This window comes from Brachyhypopomus gauderio, chromosome 1 (genome assembly GCF_052324685.1).
Source record: "Brachyhypopomus gauderio isolate BG-103 chromosome 1, BGAUD_0.2, whole genome shotgun sequence".
Classification (NCBI taxonomy): Eukaryota; Metazoa; Chordata; class Actinopteri; order Gymnotiformes; family Hypopomidae; genus Brachyhypopomus; species Brachyhypopomus gauderio.
In genome coordinates this window covers 7,345,531-7,372,839 of record NC_135211.1, presented here as the reverse complement: position 1 = coordinate 7,372,839, position 27,309 = coordinate 7,345,531, and the positions used below count along the sequence as shown (strand labels likewise).

General features: G+C 42.3%; 1 protein-coding gene and 1 long non-coding RNA gene across 3 annotated transcripts; one reads left to right on the top strand and one right to left on the bottom strand.

Annotated features, from left to right (window-relative positions):
• Window positions 1-691: 691 nt before the first annotated feature.
• On the top strand, window positions 692-12,270 carry LOC143475663 (uncharacterized). The gene is made up of 3 exons (XR_013121086.1): window positions 692-794; window positions 4,194-4,228; window positions 12,149-12,270. It is a non-coding gene; the product is annotated as an uncharacterized LOC143475663 (long non-coding RNA).
• Window positions 7,898-24,736, bottom strand: LOC143475382 (cadherin-1-like). Of its 2 annotated transcripts, XM_076973326.1 has the most exons (11): window positions 15,969-24,736; window positions 15,479-15,700; window positions 12,865-13,047; window positions 12,672-12,753; window positions 12,357-12,496; window positions 12,119-12,274; window positions 11,790-11,934; window positions 11,515-11,687; window positions 11,305-11,433; window positions 10,564-10,749; window positions 7,898-8,505 (listed from the first exon to the last, which is right to left on the bottom strand). In XM_076973326.1, exons 3-11 carry the CDS (start codon window positions 12,913-12,915, stop codon window positions 8,476-8,478), a joined length of 1,092 nt encoding a protein of 363 aa, XP_076829441.1. In that variant the 5' UTR covers window positions 12,916-13,047; window positions 15,479-15,700; window positions 15,969-24,736; the 3' UTR covers window positions 7,898-8,475. The 2 variants fall into 2 exon arrangements, with proteins under 2 accessions (XP_076829441.1, XP_076829386.1); XM_076973271.1 differs by lacking the exons at window positions 15,479-15,700; window positions 15,969-24,736 and having other exon boundaries at window positions 12,865-13,916.
• Window positions 24,737-27,309: the final 2,573 nt, after the last annotated feature.

Here is a 27,309-nt window from a genome sequence, read left to right as displayed (position 1 = left end):
AACGTGTTCTGCAAGTGGTATGTTAAAAAACATGCTCTGCAATTGATCCGTCTTATTCCGCTTTGCAGAAACCTGTCTGTGTTAACTTCACACACTGTGTAAACTGCATGCATTCATCCCACTGACCGAGTGCTCCAACTGCACCTGGATTCCTATGAAATGTTTTGCTCCATGGAGTAAAATGATCAACAGGACTTGTAAGGTGCCTGCTGCCCACACCATGATATACTAGAACACTGAAATCCAATACATATTAACTAATACAATTATATTGGTGTTGTAGCCAAGGTTTGTGTGTCAGCAATCATATTGGACAAAAACACCCTCAGAATTCTGAGAGACGCAACGCTATGATTTAGGAGGTTTTATACAATTTGAGATATTTGCATTGTTGGGTGTAAGATCTCAAATGATGGTTAATGATTTAGGTTAAAGGATGTTCCTGACATCTGTCCTATTTCACATTGCATTGATGGTGGCATTCATGTTGTGTACAGTTATTTCTGTGAGAGATCCCATGCCGAAGCATCTATAATTATGAAGAATTTGATCAGCTAACTACTTTGAATGGGTCTGACTGAACACAATCTTTGGGTTGACTGGAGCACTGGAAAATGAAAATGAGGTCAAAGGAAACGTTCAGCCTGAGGTTGGAGCAGGAGATGATTAGTAATGTCTGATCCACCTGCAGAGAACAGTAAGGTCCTCCCAAGGCATACATGCATCTCACTCAGGTTCAAGTGGAGTGGGTGTTGTTGGCACAGATTCAACCATCTCATCAACTGTGTCTCCAGGTAAGCTACTGGTCTCTAATGCATTTTCCTTATGAACAAATATAAACATTTTATGATGATAATATTTTATGTTGCATGCTACAATGAACATTTAGCCTTTCAGTATGAGTGTTTTGAGTAATTAGTGTCATCATTACTCTCGTTACTACCATTCTTGCACAGAAGAATATTCTTTTAGTCAGAGTAAACAGTTAGACGAGGGTTGTTTGGGTTGTGATTGCAAGAAACCTGAATCCTCTGCTGTATGAAGTTGAATACATAATACACAAAAAAGGCAAAAAGGTAAAGGAAGGTGTCACATAGCCATAGATGGTATAAAATGTCACACTCCTGCATGCCTGGATATTAAAACTGTAATTTTCTAAGAAAGCTACAAGTACACCCAATATTTTACTGCTGTATAGTTTAAAAATATATAAATAATGCAAACCAGGAATTTAGCTCATCATATTTACAATAATCATAATATTTGACGGTGATAGACAAAGCCAGACAACTTTTTAGTTTAAATGCTGTTTAGATTTCTAAATGTTATCTCAATGTCATCTCTACAATTGTGCTGTCTGGCCTCTGTCTTTGTTTGCTGTTTTCTGTTTATCGTGGAAATTCCTTGTGTAGACCTACCCAATGGTTGCCTGATTTTGGAATGTTGTAACAACCACAATTAATGGATTTCCCCAAGACACCTGTTCTTAGATACTCATCCCTGTATTAATCTGCCATCTCAAATAGAAACAGAACTCTTACATAACTCTTATATGAGTCCTGGGTAGGCTGGCTACCCTCAGCCTTCATTACAAACAATTTTATTCTAAACATCAGACACTGTTGTGTTGCAAAAATATCAGCCAAATTTAGTATTATCATGGGTCAAATTTCATACCAAGCATTGAAGCACAGAAAGTACAAAGATGTAACTTCAGACAGGGCCAGAGTGGACCACTTTTTCAGCCCGGGAGTTTCATGCCCAAATCCGGCCCAAAATTATTTTTCCCTCCCAATCGGCCCAAACTAGAGATTGACATGAGCCGGCCCATAAGGAATCCTCCCGAATCTCCCGATTTGCCACTCCGGCCCTGACTTCAGGGCTAGTTGAATCACATAAAAACATTGGTGTTTGCATGTGTAATATCTATACATGTATTTATGCATCTACGTCTAGGCCCACACATGTAAAATGTTCACTTATGTACACGTGAAAATAATACATCAAGGCAGTTGTTGTTGGGAGATTTTGGCTCTATTGGTGTAACATGCTAAAAACATGGTTCCATACACATGAGATACGTGCATTACAGTGCAGTTGTTAACCAGCAAGTGTAAACTCCTTTAGCATCACTAGATGGTGACAAAGATTTAAGCATTAAAATAATATTAACATGTTTTGGCCGTTTGGGCACTCCATACACGTGATACGCCTGCAACATAGATGGTTCCACACACAGTACAGTCATGGCCAAAAGTTTTGAGAATGATACAAATATTAATTTTTACAAAGTCTACTGCTTCAGTTTTTATAATGACAATTTACATATACTCCAGAATGTTATAAAGAGTGATCAGCTTAACAGCAATTAATTGCAAAGTCAATATTTGCCTAGAAAATGAACTTTATCCCCCAAAACACATTTCAACTTCATTCAGACCCTCCAGAAAGTCGCGATGTTGCGATTTGCAACTTCAACGCAACTTCAAGCAAACCCCGCGAATTCAGGGCGGTGTTGCAACTTCAGCCAATCACCGCAACTTTCCCGCAAATTTGACCAATCACTGATGTCGTCTTGATGTGACATCGCCAAACTCCCGCCTTACTTCCGTATATACGTTCAAGAGGAGCAGACTGAAAGCAGCATGTGCGACGAAAATAACGGCAAAAAGATCGGGAAAAGCAGTATCCCGGTACACTACATGAAAGCGGGGATAAACTGTCCAGATCCGACCCGCGAACTGATTATCTATGGCCCCCTGGATGATATTTAATTACTATTAGAACCGGCCCGCAGGCCACAGCCGCCCGATGGTGTTATGCACGCACAAACACTACATTCCCCACAATGCAACGGTAGCCCGCAAAGTCACTGCAGCGCACGCAAGCGGCGAGGGTCTGAGATAAAGTTTATAAGTTTAAACTTTTTAAACTGAGATAAAGTTTAAAGTCAGAGATAAAGTTTATTTATCTCTGATCCATATCTATGAGTTACTAGTTCGCTCTGGCACAACCACTGGCGATCGATCTCGATATAATACTTAATTTGTGTTCATTTTACAGGCTGCCCGGTAACAACTTACGTTCGCTAACTCCGCCCCCCCCCCCCCCCCCCCCCCCCCCCCCCCCCCCGTCAACAATTAATATTCGCCACCCCTCCAGGTTCAAATGTCACTCCAAGCGATCTTGAAAAGTTGGCAACCCTGAATAAATAGGTAAATAGATAATTAAAATGGACTACTAAATAGAGGAAACAATACAACATTTACTCCCTATTGTAATGTACTCACAAAAAAGCAAAAACACACTGCAACTTCCATCGCAATTTTTTTGAAAAACACCCGCAACATCAAACATTTTAGCCCGCAACAATCACAAAAAAGGCCCGCGAAATCCTGGTGGGACTGTTCATTGCAGCCCTGCCTTAAAAGGACCAGCTAACATCGTTTCAGTGATTGCTCCATTAATGGAGAAAGTGCGCAAACCAAAAACCCGTGACATGCTCCGAATAAAAGATACAATGACCAGCGGTCAACTGGTACAAAGACAAGACATATATAGACAAACAAACGACCCTCAGGTGTGAGGGATCGCAACACAACAACAACAGGACAGCTGCCACTGTGGACGGAGGCAACCAGTAGGGGGCCCGCCGTGACATATTCGTGTTATCTAGGGTGACCAAACGTCCGTATTTCCCGGGACATGTCCGTATTTCACGTCCTGTCCTGGGCGTCCCGGGATATTTTTTAAAACTGTGGAAATGTCCTGGTTTTTAAATTACGTTAATTGGGCCATAAATTCTACAGGCACTAGGACCCTGAGCACGGCGCTGTATGACACGGAATCCCTGAGCCTCATCATACTCAACTGGCGGAGAACCAACAACTTACGTTCGCCACCCCCCCACCCCCACCACCCCCCCCCCGCTCAACAACTTATGTTCGCCACTCCCCCCCCCCCCCCCCGCTCTACAACTTACGTTCGCCAAACCCCTCCCCGCTCAACAACCTACACAGTGTCCTGGTTTTCCCAAACAAAAATATGGTCACCCTAGTGTTATCAAACAGTACCAATAACAGCTTTAATAAACTTACACGTACAAATAGAATGTGAAGTGATATAGTGTCATGAAACAATGATAAGAATGTTTTGTAATTAACAAAAAATATTGTCATCTCACACCTCTCCAGGGGGGTATTCCAAGAAGCGGGTTAAGCGAGAAAAGGTAAGTTAACTCAGAATTCACGGAAACTCCAGAAACCAAGCTTAAAGAGAACCTGAGTCAGTTACTATAGCAACTTATGCTCTGAAGCTAACCTGCTCGCTCGCAGGTTAACTTGGACCTGAACCAGAGTTACAAACACGTCATCATGACGTGTCCTTTCCTCGATGATCATGTGGATATTGAAGCTCAGTTTATTCACCGAGCTCTTCGTCGGGAATGCCTTATAAAACCCCGAATAGACAGGCCTACTATCATTTTCGGATTATTTTTTAATGAACGTTATCGTTTTTCAGCACAATCCATTACTTACATCAATAACATTATTGGCGATATCCAAACTTTCACGAACATGCAGGTGAATACTGTTGTATGTCGGAATATATGTGAAGTGGTAGAACGCTTAAGGTCTGGATCGGGGACCATGGAAAACCCCCCAGTGCGAGGTCGGCCTAGGTTGGACGCTGCCGAAGAGACGAGGCTTAAGTTGGTTACTTATTCGCAGTTTCAGATTTGTTTGGTTACTTATTCGCAGTTCCTTATTCAAAAAGGGTGTGTTCACGATGCGTGTTTGCTGCGCACTTTGTTTAAAAGAGATAGATTAAACAAACGAGCATAGGAGCATACATTAAGAGGTTACTGTTTCCCATACTGATTTTGTGAATGTAGAAAAAAATATTAAAATATAATGAAAGCATTTCTTTTTGTAAAATTGTTTCTATTTCAAGTCGTTACAATTGTATGCAATTTGTACATGATTATTGAATTAGTCAGCATTTCTAACGTAAGGAAACATATTCTTAGATTTGAAAACTAAAAACACAGAAATGCTATTCTAGAACAAATGAATCAGAAGAAGAAATACCAGCACACAACATGACATATTGAGCAGTGGGCATATAGGTGAATAGATTTAAAGGGGCAGTTCCAGAGGCTTATTGAAGGCCTAATTGATGGTGGACCAGAGAAATAACAAATGCATCATAAAGAACAGGTCACTCCCTAAGAGAGAAACCTGATTTTAGCCTGACCCTACATCATTTTATGCCTCAAATCTAACTGGAAACATGACACAGGTGAAATGGATAAGAGGGGCAATTTCAGAGGCGTCCTGTATACCTTTAAGGTGCCGGGCCAGGCAAATAACATATGCATCATACATAACAGGTTCCTATGTGTAAGAGAAACCTGGTTTGAGCCTGGCCTGACATCACTGTAGCCCTCAGATCTAACTGGCAATATGGCATATTTTATATTGTTGCAGCCAGGTTACATGAATCAGGAGGTCAATTTCAGAGGCTTGCTGTATGGCTCTAAGATGTCGGGCCAAGCAAAACTCATATGAATCATACATAACAGGTGCCTGTCTGTACGACAAACCTGATTTTAGCCTGGCCCAAAAGATCTAAATGGCAATATGTAAGTGCACACTGATGGCAGGCCAGATTCATGGCAGGTCAGATAAACCTGTTTTGTGCAATTTGCATGAAAGTTCAAGTGATTTTTGTATCAAAAGTTTAATATTTTATTAGATAGATAGATAGATAGATAGATAGATAGATAGATAGATATATTCAGGATTGTAGTGAATCGTGAGTCACAAGTACGTTAAGCTCTTTTAACAAGCGAAAACACAACGTGACGAGCAAACTTGACAACTTAGTGATCACTGAATGTCACGAAAACAGGCATAAGCATAGAGCAGCAATAACCAGTAAGACATAAACATTAAAGAGCAAAGGAGAGACGGGATAATGGAGTACACCTAAATGTACAGAGAGTGATAACAGAGAAGCGAAGAACGTTACCAATGGGCGTTGCCGACAAGGAGAACATAAACAGAAAGCACATGGTGACACGCTGACGGAAGTAAACAAATACATGGCACTGTGAATGGGAGTGGTTCACTAGCTCTATTTATTTTACAGGGCCAGAAAAAAAGAGACCCATAACCACCAGGCAGTTATTTCCCAATGCTGTATAACAACAGGTTGACATACATCTGTCTGTCTAAAACAACTTTATTAAAGAGAATACCTAAACAATCTTTTAGATTCTAAAATTTTACAATATGCTTTGACCTACAAAGATAATTAAAACAGATCTGATTCTTGAGAAGAGAGGGCTATTCCTGGCCAGAGTGGAAGGCATTGAATATAGCAATGGAAATTGAATTTGGTGGAGTTATGATGATTTTCTTTTAGGGAAAATCCTGGTGTCACGTAGGGCTACGCCCCCCCCTCTCCTAGCTGTCACTCCTGAGTGTCTGTCCCTCGTGTCTGTGTTGTTCCCTGCTCCTTGGTCCCGCCCAGCTTGTCTGTTGCCCTGGTTTCCCTCTGTCTGCCACGCCCGTGTCATTATCGTCTTCAGCTGTGTCTTGTTAGTTCCATGTTCTTATAGTCCCTGTGTTTCCCCAGTCTGGTATCGGTGGTTTTGTGTCTTTGACCTGTTTACGTTTCCAGTGCTCCTTGTATCGTGTTTATTCGTGCCCTTGTGAGTTTTGTATTCCGTCGTTCGGTGAGTCTGCCTTTAATAAATCTCGCTCTCCTCAGCGTTTGTGTCCGTCTCCTCGCTCCGCAGTGCGTGCTGCGTTACACCTGGTCTCTGTGTCTGAGTATTCATTTGTCTGACTCTACATGAATAAGGCCTACAAGTATGTAGTTGAAATTTCTCAAAATACAATATTAATAGACTGCACTATTAACATTATATTTAAATTGCATTAGTAATACTATTATACAAACTGAAGTCTAGTTTATCCAATAGATAGGCACATGTTAAGTATGATGCATATCAGGCATATCAGGCCTGGCCTGAGACATTAGAGGCATATAGCAGCAAGCATCTGCAATTGAACTATTTCATTTCACTTGTGCAAAATTACACAATATGCCATATTGCCAGTTAGATCTGAGGGTTAAAGTGATGTCGGGCCATACTGTTATGTATGATGCATATTTTATTTGCCTGGCCCGGCACCTTAAAGGTATACAGGAAGCCTCTGAAATTGCCCCTCTGATCCATTTCACCTGTGCGCACAACTGCATGTGTCATGTTTCCAGTTTTTTTCAATGGTCCCCGATCCAGACCTTAAGCGTTCTACCACTTCACATAAATTCCTACATACAACAGTATTAACCTGCATGTTGGTGAAAGCTTGGATATCGCCAAGCCTGTCTAAGATTACAAGCCTGTCTAAGATTATATCTAAGCAATATATTATATATCTTGTATAAATAATATATTATATATAATATATATAATCTTCGTCCTGGGAATTCGCCAGCCTCATAATCTCATTTGCCGTTTCTAGTAAAATGTCAGCCATGTTGCTGTGTGCTGCCCTCTCTGGATTTCACGGGAGGTTCTGTAGTTGTAGCTCCGCCTACTGTTAATTTACATGTATTTGCATGCTGGTGAAGTTGAAAACGAAAAAGAAAAGTGGAAAATGAAAATGAAAAGTGGAAAATGAAAAAGAAAATCAGCCAATCCTCCTTTTTAAATTTAAATTTTATTTTTGTCACATATGACCCGTGCTCGAGTGAAACATTAAATTTCAAATTAAGTGATTTCATTTTATTTTTAATTTTGTCATAATATTTTCACACATGTATGGAAAAAGAAATGGCAAAACAGTATTTTCATTTTCATTTTAGTGTTTTCATTTCATTTTTATTATTGGCAGGATTTACCTCCCATAGGCTAGCAGGCTGTGAAGTAGCGCGCGCCCTGTTCTGCTTCCCCTGCATTCTGCTCCATCCTTAATGCTGTTGCCCATTTATATTCTAACACCTAAAATAAAATGCTGTCTGAGGAACACAGAAATTATTGTGAGTGGGAAAGATTCACTTTATTTAATTAATGGTAAATCTGGCCTCTCTCCATGTTTAAAGTTGTTTGTGAGGGCAAATTGAGAGATGACAATCTCAGTTAAATGTTCAGTCATTGTAGAGCTTTAACCAAGATGATATTTACAAGATATATCGGTGCACAAATACTGTACAGTCTATAATGTAAAGAGAAATATATATTTATCATTATATTTTAATTGGTTATGTCACTTTTTTATTTACCCACTGAAATGGTCACCTTGGATGTCATCACAACACTTGCCCCCCCTGAGATATTTGTCAGAGGCTGCCACTGGTGCTGATAACGCTGCTCCCTGATCCAGATTCACTGGGGTCTCCCAAGCAGAAAGTCCAGGATCCACCTATAGAGGGAGCTGTTGAAGCACCAGTCATCTCAGATCAGATATTGAGGGATGATGGTGTTGAACGCTGAAATGAAACATGTGCACAGCGTTCTGACATAAGTGTTCCTTTTAGTCCATATGGGTGAGAGACAGATGGTGGGTGGGGTGGAGATTGTCATCTGTTGAACGGTTGGTACGACATGTGAACAGTAGGGGGCCCCAGTGAGAGTGGGCAAGCGTTGCTCTACCTGGCTGACAGCAGTCATGTGATTGGGGGAGTTTAAAGCTACCTGACAGGTGTGACTAAAATCTGTCATACAATTACTCCAGTAGTTACAGTACTATATTGTCTGACATGTCATTGTTTATAATTCAGAGACTGAACTACACAACACAAACAAAAGGATCAATCAGTTCTTGCTCTCAGTTCTTTTTGGTATAATTATACTACCAAATAATAGAGAAAAGAGTTCAGACCTTTTCACACACAGACTTTGTTGTTTTAATTTAGTTCAGGACTGTAACAACATTCTGATCATTCCAATTGTGCAACGATGATACGATGATTTGACCTTTGACATCTTTATGTACTACAGAATGTTTGTTTTGGCATATTGTAAATAGTTTGTATGATATTTGGCTGTGCAATTTCTACAGACCCAAACAGATAAACAGAAGAGTCAGCAGAGACAATGTACACGTCTGAATGTCAGTATTCATATTCGTCAAAAAATGTTAATCATTGTCTAAAAAATCAACCAGTGCATAAAATCAACACAGACAACACTTACAGCACATACAGAAAACTCACAAATATCCACACCCCCTTGTGACACTTACAAGCAGCAGCACACACACATTCCCACACTGCCTTATCTCCTTCCCTCTACACCCAGCAGTGAACACACACAAATCTCCACACTCCCTTGTCTCTCTCATCCAATCACCCACCAATTAGAACTACCAAACCCTCGTCTTTAGACAGACTCCCTAGTAGACTCCCAACTTATGTCAAATTACATAAGTCTCTTGCTCTCTTGGTAGGTGTGATTAGCCTTTCTTACCTCCAGTGTTATGTAAATGAGGCGTGTGTCAGCTGTTGCTGTTGACACACCTTTCAATATACACCTTTGGCTGCCTCATGAGACTGCAAGCTCTCTTGCTTGGTCTGCTCATCTCAGGATATGTTTGAGATTTGATTTGTGAAAGGTAGAAATAATGTGAAATTGACACAAACATAATATTTGAATTATAGTGGCATATAAGTGGCATTTTCATCAGTCAAAATAGCTCTGATTTTTTTTTCTACCTTATTTGAAATAGTTTTTGTCTTTTGAAAAACTGCCACTAGGTAAAGACATGGTTACATACATTTTTACAAAAAAATCCTCAGTTACTTGAAATAGAATAATATTCTTGAGCAATTTTGGCTTATCAAGATGGTACTTTTTGCAGTGTGCCTCTTCCAAGAACACAACAGCCATAACCAGTAAACAAAAAAGGACATTTAGGAAATCTCACACTGCAGAAAGTAGCATTTTCATTGGCCAAAATGGCTCTGATTTTTTTTACCTTATTTGAAATAGTTTTTGTCTTTTGAAAAACTGCCACTAACTGTCCAGTGCGGCAGGGGTGGAGAACGTAAGTTGTTGAGCGGGGGGGGGGGCGACGAACGTAAGTTGTTGAGCAGGGGAGTGGGGGGGAGTTGGTGGCGCGAACATAAGTTGTTGAGCGGGGGGGTGTCAAACGTAAGTTAATAAGGTAAAAAAAAACAGAGCCATTTTGGCCAATTAAAATGCTACTTTCTGCAGTGTGAGATTTCCTAAATGTCCTTTTTTGTTTACTGGTTATGGCTGTTGTGTTCTTGGAAGAGGCACACTGCAAAAAGTCACAATTCATAATAATTATCGACCTATATCTAACCTTTCCTTTCTTAGCAAAATCATTGAAAAAGTAGTGTCAATCCAGTTGAATGACTATGTGCTAATGTTGAAAAACTCAGCGATCACCAACAGAGTGTACTTGACGTTTCTCTCAAAGTCCAATGGCTAAACACAATACAAAAATAAAAGCAATACATTTAAGAACCATTCAAACAAACAAACCTGATCATGTTAGCAAACCAGTTTCAGGGGTGCAGTACCTTGACAGTAGTAATGATGCCCTCCTGTTTGTTTGGTCCTGTGCTAATGTTGAAAAACCCACCACTGTCCCCATTAATAATCCTGAACTTTGCTGCCCAGGCAGGTGACTGAGGTTCATCTCCATCAGTCACTGGCATTTTCACCACCACAGCTCCCATTTTATTCTCTGGGACGGACACATTATACTGAAAGACAATGAGGCTTCATTACCGATATGAAAACATCAAAACATCATTTTCTGATAGGAGATGGGTTTAAACTCCAAAAAGTTTGGACACACCTGACTAAATGCATGTTCTTAATAGTAAAAAGGACAATTTAATCTAATAGTTTATGCTTAAATTTGTTTATAAGAAATATAATTTGGGAAATGTGTTTATATATGGAATCATTCAACACACAAAGCAAACAGTTTTATTTCAGAACTTTAGCTCCTTGCTCTACATGTTTTCAGGACTCATGGAAAAGCATCATAGGTGCTGCTTCATGAAGCTGGTTAACAAAACAACAAGAGCATGCAGAGCCGTCCTATATTTTGTTGACAATTACTTCAAAGAATCTAATATTTTTTTAATTGGAGCATAAGAACATACTTTCTTTCTTGGGTTTGGCATTTTCCCCGTTTTTGTAATGTGAAAATAATGCAAACAAATATAGTGTATATTCAATTAATCCACCGTAAGACCATAAGGCTAAATTATACAAAACTTTCTGTATTTGGAAGCTGTCACTTTTCTTACCAAGGTCTTCTCAAACTGAGGTGCATGGTCATTGCTGTCGGTTACAGTAATAATAGCTTTTCCTTTGCCTGTGAGGCCTTTACCCTGTAAATCTGCAGCTTGGAGCTCCAGTGTGTATTCAGGATATTTCTGAAAGATCATGATTAAAATTATTTATGATCTCATTCCATATTAAATCTAAACATTCATAAACCTGATTTCTGCACTCACCTCTCTGTCCAGTCCTTCAGCCTCCACTAGAATCGCCCCACTGACGGGGTTGATGGTGAACATGTTTGGATATGGCAGTGCTGGAATCTGACTGAGGATGGTGTATCTGACATCAGCATTGTCAGTGTTGGGGTCGTCTGCATCAGTGGCTGTGACCGTCATGATCTCAAACCCTTCAGTGAAACAATGATCATGACATTATGAGCAGAGAATAATAAAAGGAATAAATATCAGCCATCACTAACTACTTCATTACATTAGCCACAAATAGCTACCTTTATTTGAAGCTTCTGGTACACTGCCTAGGAATGTATCTTGGGTGAAGACAGGATTGTTATCATTCTGGTCAATCACATTGATTTCAATATCCATTGGCTGTTCTTTTACACTTCCATCTTGAGCAACTGCATGAGCTTGAAGCTGGAATTAACAGACAAGAACATGCAAAAGGTTTAAATGACTGATATCAGAACAGGTTCATTCAAACTGTGCATTAATCAGAACAGAAACAAAGCCTTCTTCAGCAGAACCCACTGCATCTTATGTAAGCAACAACAATATGCCATGTATCATTAAAAGTAGTAAGAAACAAAATGTCTCCTACCTGATACTTGTCTTTTTTCTCTCTGTCTAGAGGCATTGTAACAAACAGCCAGCCAGTGCTCCTATAAACAGTGAAAAGGCCCTTAGGAGGCTGGTCTGCTCCTTCACCAGTGATGCTGTACCACAGTGGAGTTTCCTTAGCAACACTGGACTTGATCTGGACAGAAATGCAGCAATTAAGTACAAAAAACAACATGTATAAAGGAAAGGTTTCATCCATGTTACTCAACAGCACACACCTGAACATTCATCTTTTTAGGGAAAGTACCCCTCTCATTTTCTGGATGGGAGATTAGAGGGATCACCCAGTCTCTCTTTCTCCTGCTTAAGCCCGCAGAAGATTTTGGAAACTCCAGAACTGGGACATCTTGGTAACACTCTGTTATATGAACATTGTATACAAATCCATTTACATAGAAATTACAAAAAGTATTTAAATAAAGTTTTTACTTTCATGGTTTTAGCTACACGTTTTGTTTTGCACATTGTCACTACTGTTTTTCTCCACTATGATGATTAAAGGACAATTAGACAATCTGGTAGAAGCTCTTTACTTGCAAGTGATTTTGCTGCTTCTTTAAGATCAGGACCCTTGTAGTTCAGACACGGTGACATATTGATCCCAGTGGTCAAACACTGACAGGAGATACAAGGATGTTACACAAAAATACTTTAACTACACAGAACACAACTTTCTCTCTAATCTCTCATTTTACAATCTCTGTGACATTTTCTTAATTTACTCACCCAGAGCAGAACTAGGAGGACACTACAGATCATGCTAGTGTCTGTATGCATCTCACACTGATGAGTAGGGATTCTGTCAAAAATGTTAAGAAGTTTGAAGTCTATAAGCTCTATATAAGCTCTTGGTCTGAATGTTCCTCTATTGCTAATGACATCTTTCTCACCACAGGTTCCTCACAATGTCTGTACATAAAAAAAAGAAAAAAATGTTTCATACAATCCTGTGCCACAATGTATATTTAAAATGCTGAAAAACATACAGTGTAAACAAGGCACCATACTGGGAGCGCATGACCTACAACAGCCAATCAGAGTTCAAGTTTGCAGTAGGCTAAAGTCAGTGGAGAATTTAGCTTAATTAAATTGTCTTAGAAAACACAGAAGAAGCAAGCATCTGAGATGTGTGATCTAAGATTTTAATGATTAAAATTAAAGTTTTGCACCAAAGGACTTTAAAAACCTCTCAGCAACAGAAGTTAAATGAAGCTGAAAACCCTTTGCCACCGAAGAGTAAACAGTAAACCCTAAAACAGTTGGACACTAGCTGAGGTGTTAGCCACTTTCATGATACTTTGAGAGTTTTCTGTTACAGGCATGCCTCAGTGTGCTAAGCAACAACCACAAAAAGAAAAAGACACACAGGGAGGAAAAAGAAAGCACAGCTAAATCTACACTGCACGAAAGTTGACATCCTCTGATACGCTGTTTCCTGATGACCTTTTAAGAGCTGAAGAGCCCCCATTAGGAGAATGATCTTATTTCCCTATTATTGTAGATATAGCTGATAAACCCTTGTACCTTGATTTGATATTTATTGACTAATTTTTCAGCAACAATAGCACAAGATGATAATGACAACACTGGATGAGGTACCATAGTTTTTTGTGCATATGTCCACACCCGTTGACAGTCTTGCTGGGGCCCGGGACAAGAAAGTTTCATGTGCCCTCCCTAGTGTTGCCACCTGTCCCGGTTTTCCCGGGACTGTCCCGGTTTTCACGTGCGTGTCCCGGTTTTCCCAGGCTGTCCCGGTTTGTCCCAGTTTTTCTTCTTCTTAATATTCGGTCCCTGTGTCCAGTTTAAACCCCTCTGGTAACATTTTACGTTCGCCCCCCCCCAAACAACTTACGTTCGCCACATCAACCCCCCCCTAGGGTTGCCACCTAGGTCTGACAAAAAACAAGGACACTGTCATACTGACACAGGGTGGCGAGTGTAATCTGTTGAGGGGGGGGGGCGAACGTAAAATGTTACCGGAGGGGTTTAAAATGGACACAGCAAGAAAAAAAACAGATTTAAAGTGTGCAGAAACAGTCTGAATCATGGCGTGGCGTGTAACGATTGTTGAGCGGCCGAGGGGGCGCTGTGTAGCCATTGTTGTAAAATATATGGGTCTTATTATTTACATTGAGGGGGCGGGACACCTCGCCTGAGGGGGCAACGCCATCTTTCGCCCCCCCCCCCGTGGCGCCGGCCATGGACCTAGGTGGCAACCCTAGTCCTTCCCCCATAACCCCCCGGCTTACGTCATTTGAATTTTCTCTGTAGCAGACAATCCTTGTGTTAGGTCATATAGTATATAATATAGCCACACATCAAAGCTGTTTCTGACAGCTGACTGGTTTATACTTGACGCGTCGCTAGCGGCGCGACGGTCCGCGCGGTGAAAACGACGTAATTGCAGTGGCATCGCCCGTGCGCGAGGGCCTCACGTGCTGTCGATTCGCGAGGTCGTGCACCTCTCAAATTTTGTAACTTCGCGTGCGCCGCCTCAGCGCAATGAACAAAGTGTTTGCAGGGTTCATACACCTTTACAAGGTGGAATTAAAGCACTTGTACGGCATTTTCAAGGTCCATTTCAATTTTTCCCAGACCGTTAAACTTAATTAAGTAAAATATTTATACATATACTCAAAATGATTCGAAATAATTCGCTTTTATCACATTATTTAATGGTTGTTTATTTTCAAAACGCCCAATCTTAACGTCTTCACGTTATCTCATGTTTTGTCCTGGAATTACAAGAGGCTCGTATTTGTTAACGTAATACAAGAGAACTGTTCAGTCAGACAGATATTTGTTGTGAAACGAAGTAGTTACAATTGCAAGCATTTTCAAGTACTTTAGCCTAAATTCCAACACTTTTCAAACCTGGAACACAATGCAACATTTAAATTCGTCAAGTAAATGCGCTCCAGATTTCTGTATTTACCCACCACTGTATTTCCCACTGTTGGGCGGGTACCAGCCGGCTACGGTCGGTGCTGGATCAAACCATTTTTCAGTGGGAGGCGGGGGTGTATGCACTTAATGGAAAATATGCATATAGGTAAAAAACAAAACATATATATTTTAGCCATTGAGCTTATTTTGAGTACCGAATTTTATATTAATGAAGGATTTCAAGATTATTTAAAATTATAGACTTTAAATAAAAAATAAATTGCTGGGCTCTTTGATGGGCCCCCCTGGGCCTGGGGCCCGGGACAAGAGACCCGGTTGTCTCCCCCTGTCGACGGGGCTGATTGTCAGTACTGTACATATTGCGTTCATATTGCCGTTCTCCACTATGATGATTGAAGGACAAACAGACAATCTGGTAGGAGGTCTTTACTTGCAACAGACTGTGCTGCTTCAGAACCCTTGTAGTTCAGACATGGTGACTGATTGATCCCAGTGGCCAAGCCCTGAAGTGCAAGGTTTTGTACAAAATCTTTAATTACACAGAACACAAGGTAATTTACAAACTCCTATTTTACAAATTAATTGACATTTTCTCACCTGAAGCATAGCTAGGAAGAAAATAAAGATGGTTTTAACCTCCATTTGTGTCCGTCTGGTGTTGATGGTTAGGGAAATGGTTTTCAGAAAGGTGCTTGAAGTCACATGTTATTTAGATGTTATTTAGTGTTATTTAACACCATTTTGAGAAAAGTGTTACTTCAGTCACATATTTTTACACAGTGCCAGTGAATCAACGTATCTGATGTAACTTTTTAAAATTCAGATTAAATATTGTTGGTGACACTGATTACATTTGATATGCCAAAAAAAACACCAGGAAAAAGAAATGTGAAAACAATTTACACACTCACTCATCTTACCACATTCTCCCCCTAAGTACAGCTTCAGATTTGTTTGCTGTGGAAAAAGATCACAACAACACTGATCAGGGCACACAAAACAAGATTCTTTATTTTAAAAACTTTAAACACTTCAGAGTGTCATACTTCCCACAGTAGTAGTGATGAGTTGTGGACGCAGGACACAGTTGTGAGCCAAGCGGCTTTATTTTAATGAGCGATCTAGTGTCTGTATGCATCTCACACTGATGAGTAGGGATTCTGTCAAAAATGTTAAGAAGTTTGAAGTCTATAAGCTCTATATAAGCTCTTGGTCTGAATGTTCCTCTATTGCTAATGACATCTTTCTCACCACAGGTTCCTCACAATGTCTGTACATAAAAAAAAGAAAAAAAATGTTTCATACAATCCTGTGCCACAATGTATATTTAAAATGCTGAAAAACATACAGTGTAAACAAGGCACCATACTGGGAGCGCATGACCTACAACAGCCAATCAGAGTTCAAGTTTGCAGTAGGCTAAAGTCAGTGGAGAATTTAGCTTAATTAAATTGTCTTAGAAAACACAGAAGAAGCAAGCATCTGAGATGTGTGATGTCGTGGAAATTTTCTAATAAATGGATGAGGACTCAGACGTGGTTAAATGATTAATTTATTACAAAAATATAAATATATATAAATAGGACAAAGACAGATACAAGACAGACACAAGACAGACACAGACATGAGAGTCTCATTCAAGCATGACAACTCTGAAGGCAGGGGGGCGCCCCCCCCTGCTTATATACAATCTTAAACACAATTCAGCAGTTCTAACAGCAGGTTATCTTTAGCACAGCATGTTCCAAAACATAGGCGTCCAGCAGGCTACTTTGTCTCACATGTGTGTATCTCCTAATATGGACTTCCCTAGAGTTAGCGGAAGCAACTGATGTATCAGTTGAACACAGAGAAAGCTAAATGACCCAAGACTAGTAGCCTAGTGACTACCAGTTAACAGAGTGTTCTTACCCTCAGCACTCTCCCTGACCTGGGTCACATATAGCACACATGCATAATATGAACTAAACATGGTTACACTGAATCACACTACTTCATTATTGTAGTCCTTCTGCTTAGTCAGAATGGACATGTCCAAAATCATAAAGTTCATAATGGTCTCTTATAATAACTAAACATGATCTAATCAATGATGATTAGTCAATAATCAATAATTTCTCTCACACTTCCCCCCTTTGATTCTGTGTAATCATTAAAAAGGAGAGAATAAATCATTAATTCTATCATAAAGCATCAACTTAAGTCAGGCTCTAGAGTCAGTTAAGCTGCACAGGGCCATCGGGCACAACCCAGCCAGTCGCCAGGTCGTCCCAGACGTCTTCCTTAAACAGATGTCCCAAGGAGTCTGCTATCTCAGGCTCCTTTAAGTCGTCGTGCAAGGCCATCTGAAAATGCTGACGCATAAGGCCAGTAAGCCACGACGAACAGCAAGACAAAATACAAGGCACTAAACACAACAACAACTAAATGATTATTACAATTGGTAAAATCATAGTCAGCATCCAATGTCCCCATGGGCCTAGCCATGAAGTGATCCACCCAAACCGAGTTCTTGAACCTCGGCCTTCATGTGATCAATTAAATCAGTAATATTATCATAGTAATCTGGAATGCTGAAACAACATGAAACATTGATTTTCTTACACACATCTCCTTCTTTTGTGAGGAGGAGGTCTAAAGCTAGTCTATTCTGGACCTATACTTGTCTAATTTCTTTCACTTCTTGTTTAATAGGTCAAGGGCAGTCTCAGTACGAGAAGCCAAAGTCAGAACTTGCCATGCAAGTCCATTGATCTTATTCATTGTTGCTGCAGTTCCTCCTCCGAGGAACAGTGACCCCCGTTGTATGATCTCTCAGGTAGAGCAGAGTAGGTTTTCTCTCTGCATGCCCACATCGTCGCCCAATCTGTTACTGGGTTCACAATGCCATGACAGGAGGTGAAACTCCATTTTGCAGAGGAGTTATTTAGTCTAATGGTGCATGTTGATCCGTCTCTGGCTGTTGCTACCAGATCAACCTGGCACTTGGTGTGCTCTATCCAAAGATGGCCTTCAAGGCCCCCTCTGAGCATAGACACCACTCTCCCTCAACAGGGGTGGTGTCAAATGTCATGTTGCGAATGCTGGCTCGTGACACCTTGTCATTTGAGTCGCAGTCGTTTATTTCCTATGATCCATACTTGCAACATCATCACCTACCCAATCAGGAACCTTACCACTGTGAATGATAGCGTGAGACATGTTGTAGAATTGACCTGTTAACCTATCAATCTCGCATATGGGTCTGTTAATTAACATTGTAGCCATTTCATAAGTTATTGGTGTTGGTGTTCACGGCATGTGGAAAGGATGGCAAACCAGACAGGGCTGGTTTGGTTTCACTGCAGTAGCAGTGACATTGGACATTACACATGCTTTCTTTCCCTCACACCTCTCCTCCGGTGTGGGGGAGATGACAGTTGCCCCTCCTGTTGAGAAAAGCATCATGTAAAAAACAACAGCATAACATTCATTCTGGCGGCTGCTCTGGAGCTCTTTTGCAGTGGGTGTGGTGTGTCCATGTGGCTCGGCCGCTGGTCTTTACAGCTGTGTTGGTTGTTAGCAGCACGTGGATCTCTGATCAGCAGTGGATTCTCCGACACCTCTGACAGCTTTGACCTGCTCAGACAAAATAGAGACAAACTTGTGCAGGATAACATATTAATGGCTCAACAAGTGTGTGTGTGTGTGTGTGTGTGTGTGTGTGTGTGTGTGTGTGTGTGTGTGTGTCCCATTCCGGCGGCACTACTCCCATGTTTGGAGGCCTTCCAAACACAATCTCAAAGGCTGATAAGCCTGTGCGAGCTTGGGGCAGAGTGCTGCTCTGCCACAAAACCAGAGGCAGACATTTCAATTCTGTTTCCTGAGTTAATTTCCTTTCAAATGTAGTTAATTTAGCTCCTTTAGCCCTTCATGTACGAAGGGAGTGCTGTTGTTATTCAACACCCTCCTGGGTAACTCCCATCGTGGGATTATTATTAAGTCATCTTTGCCACCGTATCTGAATTCTGCTTTGTGATGTGGAAGGCCTCTGTCCATTTGCTAGACATGCATACACACAAGCCTGTATTTCAGCAGGTGTTAGTTCAACAAGATCAATTTGCCAGTGTTGAAAGGGTTCGGTCGGCGGCAGGTGTCCGGCGGGTGCATGTTTAGGTCTGTTATACCCCTGTGGTGGGATACCAGACAATGTGAACAAAAATTTTTTTTGGGTGAGTGTGGTTATTCTTAGTGCATGCTATTGCATGCTACTATCCCCCCTTTGCTCATTGTGACTCCTCCCATGAGCAATTTCAATCAGTCCTCTCATGTAGGCTGTAGGGACACACGGCTTACCTGTCTCCGTGTGTGTGTGTCCAGACTCCCCCCCCATTGTTTTGCACCCCCCTTTTGCCCATCTCTGTTCATCTTACATTGTGGCTTGTGTTTGTATTGCTCTGGTTGTTAAGGGTGTGTCTTCTCTGTTACTGTGATCCGTTAGCATCATTTGTGTGTTTGGAGCCTGCAAAACTGTGTGTTGGGCTGTGGAGTCTGTGAAGGCATTGACTTTTGCTACTGTGTCGCCTGTTCTGGTGTGTGCGGCACATTTGATGATTGCAGTTGTGAGATTAGTTGGTGCTTTATCTTTGACCTTGAGCTGGTAAGGAATGGTGAGCTCAGCTGCTTGGGCAGAATAATGTGGCAGGAGTGATATTGTTTCCAAAACCTCTGTGTGGATAAATGTGCTTTATTTTTTTTTCTCTCTGGTCCTGTAAAATTCGAAAAACAGCATGTTTGACCCAAAGGGCGAGTTGAGCGTACCCCACTATATCTCTGAATGCTACCAGTGCCCGCACCCCGGCTGCCCCGGGGTCTAGTTTTCCTGAAAAGTAGGCTACTGGCCTCTGTCTGTCATTGTGGGCTTGAGTCAAAACACTGGTCCTTTAACGTCAACACTCCCCACACACATACGAACACTGAACACGCACACCAATTCTGAACTTTTATTTCAGAATTCAAAACTCAGAAACTCAGAACTTTTATTTCAGACTCATTTTTCAAACGGGCTTATTCTCTTTAACAAATGTTATTTTTATCTCTGTTGTGTCAGAGTTTCAATACATACTACGTCATGACCCAGGAAGTGCACTTTTTCAGCAATATTGCAATTTTGCTTAGGAACCTTGTGGCCTTCCCTTGCTAGGTGATGTAGCAATGCCACTATGGCCCTCTTTGCATGCTTCTCATGTGTTCACACAGAGTATCAGAACATCTACGTAGTGCAACAGTGCAATGCCCTCTGGAAGTTTTAGAGAGGCCAGACTGTCTCGCAGCGCTGCATTGTAAACGGTGGGTGATGTGTATGTTTTTTTTTTTTTTTTACTTCAAAGGAAAACGCAAACCAGTACTGGCTATCTGGATGCACTGAAAAATGCATTTGCTAGGACCACTACACTGAACCACTGGCTATCTGGGGGAATCTGGGAAAGAATATTGTGAGGATTTGGCACCTTTGGGGCTCTAACGTGTATTGCTGCATTGACAGCCAGCAAATCCTGCACAAATCGCCATTCTTCCCGCCCTGGTTTCTTAACTGTAAAAATTGGAGTGCGCACGGGTGAGTTTGGGCACAGTACGATTACTCCAGCCTGTCTAAGTGATTGGAAAACTGGCTTAATTTCCCTCGAGCGCCTCAGGCTTCAAAGGGTGTTGATGTTGTTTTGGCCTATAGTCAGATTTTGGGGTGATGTGTATGGGCTCACACCCCCTGTATGAGCCCCAACATCGCTCTTACCTTGTGCCCATAATGCTGCAGGAACAGTTCTGAGTTCCTCTTCCTCTCATTTTTTTTCTCTGAGAGGGTAAGGGAGGCAGCTAAAAAAATATCAAGGGGGTTAATCAGTTCCACTCCCCGCCTGCAGGGGAGCCAGCACGGCGCCGGCTGCATTCACGCACTCCTGCTAGGGCTAAACATGGTGTTACTGCCAAGAACTCTCTTCCATTCGGTAATGTCAGACATCTCTGTCATCCATTCACCGACGTCCTGCCATTGTGGCTCCTCGCACACGTTTGCTAGTGACACGTGTGGTTTAGATCGAGGAAATGAGAACAGGTCTTCCTGTTCTAATGTGGTTTGCACCATTGCCGCAGCCCACACGCAATCCCACACAATAGCAGTGACAACCAAGCAATCATGTTTTCCAACATCAAATTTATCCTCAAAACCTCTATCGGGGCCCTCACTCACATGCAGCGTGCAGTGCAGTGACCCCTACGGTCTCAACATCAAATCACCTGGCAACAAACTACACACTTCACACATGAAGTGTTCCCAACACTCTCCTCCTGCACTCTGCAGCTCATAAGCATACAGTGGAACTCCTGCTGATAACTGAACCCCAACACAGCTAACTCACACATAAACAACCCCTCAGGCCTGCTACTCAGGCCCAACTTACACATTAAATCAAAACCCATAACATACATTTAGCAGTTAAGATTAAAAATTCATGTTCAAATGTATTATTTCATTTACATCGGAGAGGCTCTTTTTTTTTTTCTTTGAATGGGTGGCACCACTATAAACCAAAAACTTTTATTTTAGTGCAGTTTACAGTCAGTGTTATTTTAGGCAGGCCCTGCGGCCCTACACTAATCTTCTGAAAGCATTGATAAATTAAATTATAATTTAAACCAGTTACTTTCCTTTTGTCGTCTTCCAGTGGTCCTGTACCGTCCAGCCTCTCCGCTGCCCGTCAATCTCTGAAAGTTCTGTTTCTCTGCTCAGCATTTTCTTCATTTTCAGGACAATCTCTTGCAAAGTGTCCTAGTTTTCCACAGTTGTAACATTCACCACCTCTCCTCTGGGGTAATTCTCTCGTCTCCATCCACCTCGTCTTCTTCCTCTGCCTCTGACGCGGCCCCTCCCGCGTTCTCTGTGAGTTCTCTGCAACATGGTCTCAGCTTGCTTCTGGATTTTCTTGTTCACTCTCCATGCCAGCTGTGCCTCGTGATGCTTGGCATGATCTTCTATGGTTTTCAGGGTGGTGTTGTTGTACCCAATGCACTGGGCTCTGATGAGGTCACTGATGTCTTTTCTCATGCTTACCAGGAAGCTGTTTCTCAGGTGGGCTTCCCATGGGCTGGCCTCCACCGGCCTCCGTTCGTTGTGCTGGTGTTACAAGACCGCTGTGGTCGGTGTGAACTCTGGTCAGTCTCACGAGGAAGTCGCTGACAGGTTCTCCGTCTTCTTGTTTACATGCAGCTATTTTGGACGTGCTGATAGTGGCTGGGTGTGCAGCTTCCAGCCTTGCGACCAGGCGTCCTACCATCTCTCTGTAGGGCCTGTTTGGATCCTCCTGTCCAGCTGCTGGCGGTTCCCACTCAGTGTTGTGGAGATGGACGTCTCCTGGTGTCCGGTCTCGGTCTATCTTGTTTGACTGGATGACAAGACTGAACAAAAGCTGTTAGTTCTTCGCTGGAGCGCTTACCTCCCATCTCTGTCGGTTTACCCAGGCCCACCGCCGCCTTCATGATGTCATCTCCTGTCCAGTGACGGTGGACCATGATGTCTCCTTCAGGGTCTGCGACCTCGACCATTGGGAAGGTCGCTGCGCACCCTGGGGTGGTCAGTTGAAGCAACACCTGACCCTTTCTTTCTGTGGCACGGCTTCTTGTGTGTGCTGCCACGGGTGAAGCTGGCGGCGGGGGTGGTGGTGGCGTTGGGGAGGTGGCGCTTCCCATCGTCCGGCTGGCGCATTCCATCGCCTGGTGGACGTCATCATACGGGACTAGCGGCCCTGGGTGCAGCGGCAGCTGTTGGGCTGGTGGGAGTGAGGGAGGCAGAGGTTGTGGTTGTGATACCTGATGGGAACTGATGGCGCTGGAGCTCACAGTGCAGGTGCGGCAGACAGAGTTTGCTGTCGTGGTGGCGCCAGAGCTGGTGGCGCTGGAACTGGCGGTGGAGGTGCGGGAGGCAGGGGTAGCGGCTGTGGGTGCATCTTGCAGTTGGTGCAGTTGCTGAGCCGGGATGGCTGGCGCAGATCTCGTCGGGGCAGCGTCGAGGTCTGGGCGGCTACAACAACACACTGAGAGAATTTTGTTAGTACACTTTTTAATCCCTACCTGTCATGCTTGCCTTTTCTCGGCTTCTTCAAGCCAACATTTTGCTTTTTCTTCCATATCTGCTTTATGTTTAACAAAATACTTGCGCGTTTTTCTATCTGCGCCCTTGGGCTCTGTTTTTACTCTCTCAACTAGTTGGCGCAGATAGTCTACACTCAATGTTCCCTTTGAACCAAACCCATAATGCTTAGCCCAAAACTTCACATGTCGAGTTACATCTTCCCCATAATCTCTAGTCATTTGGTAGGCTACATTACTCTGAGTCTCCGATGGTTTACTTTGTAATTTACTTTGTGTTTTACCCATGATTCCAAATAATCCCAAAGATGACCCTTCACACTTTTTTTTTTTTTTTTTTTGTGTGGGGTCCAAGAAATAAAAAAAAATAAAAAATTAGGAAAGAAAAAAAAATCCCAAATCAATTAAACACGTCAAAGAAGGTCCTCAAAATTTAGATCCGCTCCTCATACCAACGAAGCAAACAGTGCCCTCCCCCCCTGGGGGATATCTCTGCCGCTCCGGAGCTAGCCAACACTGTATTACGTCTAATCAGTGCGCTTCTGCCCAGCTGGATCTCTGGCCAGACTGACGGGCGCTAGGCTAAGTCCTATCCCGCCTGGGCAATACCGCAGTATCCCCACCGTATAGACTTCCTGTAGGCGATATCTCACTATATCCCTATCGTATAACAGAGATCATCCGGCGGGCAGACACTGGCGGATATTTAACACTTAAACTAAGAAATTAAACTGAAAATTCCCACTTACTGCGGTTTTCGTTTGATCGGGCGGAGAACACCACCGGAGACTGGCGGTGACATCACTCCCTGGATAGGTACTTTCCCTTTGCTCGTGGGGTTCCCACTTTGCCCAGCCCAGCCAGGGATCTCATCCCCCGGGGAGCGTCCTCGAAGATCAGTCACCTCCTCTCCGGGGTGCCTCTCGCCGATCCTGTTCGTGACGCCAAATTGTCGTGGAAATTTTCTAATAAATGGATGAGGACTCAGACGTGGTTAAATGATTAATTTATTACAAAAATATAAATATATATAAATAGGACAAAGACAGATACAAGACAGACACAAGACAGACACAGACATGAGAGTCTCATTCAAGCATGACAACTCTGAAGGCAGGGGGGCGCTCCCCCTGCTTATATACAATCTTAAACACAATTCAGCAGTTCTAACAGCAGGTTATCTTTAGCACAGCATGTTCCAAAACATAGGCGTCCAGCAGGCTACTTTGTCTCACATGTGTGTATCTCCTAATATGGACTTCCCTAGAGTTAGCGGAAGCAACTGATGTATCAGTTGAACACAGAGAAAGCTAAATGACCCAAGACTAGTAGCCTAGTGACTACCAGTTAACAGAGTGTTCTTACCCTCAGCACTCTCCCTGACCTGGGTCACATATAGCACACATGCATAATATGAACTAAACATGGTTACACTGAATCACACTACTTCATTATTGTAGTCCTTCTGCTTAGTCAGAATGGACATGTCCAAAATCATAAAGTTCATAATGGTCTCTTATAATAACTAAACATGATCTAATCAATGATGATTAGTCAATAATCAATAATTTCTCTCACAGTGATCTAAGATTTTAATGATTAAAATTAAAGTTTTGCACCAAAGGACTTTAAAAACCTCTCAGCAACAGAAGTTAAATGAAGCTGAAAACCCTTTGCCACCGAAGAGTAAACAGTAAACCCTAAAACAGTTGGACACTAGCTGAGGTGTTAGCTACTTTCATGATACTTTGAGAGTTTTCTGTTACAGGCATGCCTCAGTGTGCTAAGCAACAACCACAAAAAGAAAAAGACACACAGGGAGGAAAAAGAAAGCACAGCTAAATCTACACTGCACGAAAGTTGACATCCTCTGATACGCTGTTTCCTGATGACCTTTTAAGAGCTGAAGAGCCCCCATTAGGAGAATGATCTTATTTCCCTATTATTGTAGATATAGCTGATAAACCCTTGTACCTTGATTTGATATTTATTGACTAATTTTTCAGCAACAATAGCACAAGATGATAATGACAACACTGGATGAGGTACCATAGTTTTTTGTGCATATGTCCACACCCGTTGACAGTCTTGCTGGGGCCCGGGACAAGAAAGTTTCATGTGCCCTCCCTAGTGTTGCCACCTGTCCCGGTTTTCACGTGCGTGTCCCGGTTTTCCCAGGCTGTCCCGGTTTGTCCCAGTTTTTCTTCTTCTTAATATTCGGTCCCTGTGTCCAGTTTAAACCCCTCCGGTAACATTTTACGTTCGCCCCCCCCAAACAACTTACGTTCGCCACATCAACCCCCCCCTAGGGTTGCCACCTAGGTCTGACAAAAAACAAGGACACTGTCATACTGACACAGGGTGGCGAGTGTAATCTGTTGAGGGGGGGGGGGGGGGGGGACGTAAAATGTTACCGGAGGGGTTTAAAATGGACACAGCAAGAAAAAAACTGATTTAAAGTGTGCAGAAACAGTCTGAATCATGGCGTGGCGTGTAACGATTGTTGAGCGGCCGAGAGGGCGCTGTGTAGCGATTGTTGTAAAATATATGGGTCTTATTATTTACATTGAGGGGGCGGGACACCTCGCCTGAGGGGGCAACGCCATCTTTCGCCCCCCCCGTGGCGCCGGCCATGGACCTAGGTGGCAACCCTAGTCCTTCCCCCATAACCCCCCGGCTTACGTCATTTGAATTTTCTCTGTAGCAGACAATCCTTGTGTTAGGTCATATAGTATATAATATAGCCACACATCAAAGCTGTTTCTGACAGCTGACTGGTTTATACTTGACGCGTCGCTAGCGGCGCGACGGTCCGCGCGGTGAAAACGACGTAATTGCAGTGGCATCGCCCGTGCGCGAGGGCCTCACGTGCTGTCGATTCGCGAGGTCGTGCACCTCTCAAATTTTGTAACTTCGCGTGCGCCGCCTCAGCGCAATGAACAAAGTGTTTGCAGGGTTCATACACCTTTACAAGGTGGAATTAAAGCACTTGTACGGCATTTTCAAGGTCCATTTCAATTTTTCCCAGACCGTTAAACTTAATTAAGTAAAATACTTATACATATACTCAAAATGATTCGAAATAATTCGCTTTTATCACATTATTTAATGGTTGTTTATTTTCAAAACGCCCAATCTTAACGTCTTCACGTTATCTCATGTTTTGTCCTGGAATTACAAGAGGCTTGTATTTGTTAACGTAATACAAGAGAACTGTTCAGTCAGACAGATATTTGTTGTGAAACGAAGTAGTTACAATTGCAAGCATTTTCAAGTACTTTAGCCTAAATTCCAACACTTTTCAAACCTGGAACACAATGCAACATTTAAATTCGTCAAGTAAATGCGCTCCAGATTTCTGTATTTACCCACCACTGTATTTCCCACTGTTGGGCGGGTACCAGCCGGCTACGGTCGGTGCTGGATCAAACCATTTTTCAGTGGGAGGCGGGGGTGTATGCACTTAATGGAAAATATGCATATAGGTAAAAAACAAAACATATATATTTTAGCCATTGAGCTTATTTTGAGTACCGAATTTTATATTAATGAAGGATTTCAAGATTATTTAAAATTATAGACTTTAAATAAAAAATAAATTGCTGGGCTCTTTGATGGGCCCCCCTGGGCCTGGGGCCCGGGACAAGAGACCCGGTTGTCTCCCCCTGTCGACGGGGCTGATTGTCAGTACTGTACATATTGCGTTCATATTGCCGTTCTCCACTATGATGATTGAAGGACAAACAGACAATCTGGTAGGAGGTCTTTACTTGCAACAGACTGTGCTGCTTCAGAACCCTTGTAGTTCAGACATGGTGACTGATTGATCCCAGTGGCCAAGCCCTGAAGTGCAAGGTTTTGTACAAAATCTTTAATTACACAGAACACAAGGTAATTTACAAACTCCTATTTTACAAATTAATTGACATTTTCTCACCTGAAGCATAGCTAGGAAGAAAATAAAGATGGTTTTAACGTCCATTTGTGTTCGTCTGGTGTTGATGGTTAGGGAAATGGTTTTCAGAAAGGTGCTTGAAGTCATATGTTATTTAGATGTTATTTAGTGTTATTTAACACCATTTTGAGAAAAGTGTTACTTCAGTCACATATTTTTACACAGTGCCAGTGAATCAATGTATC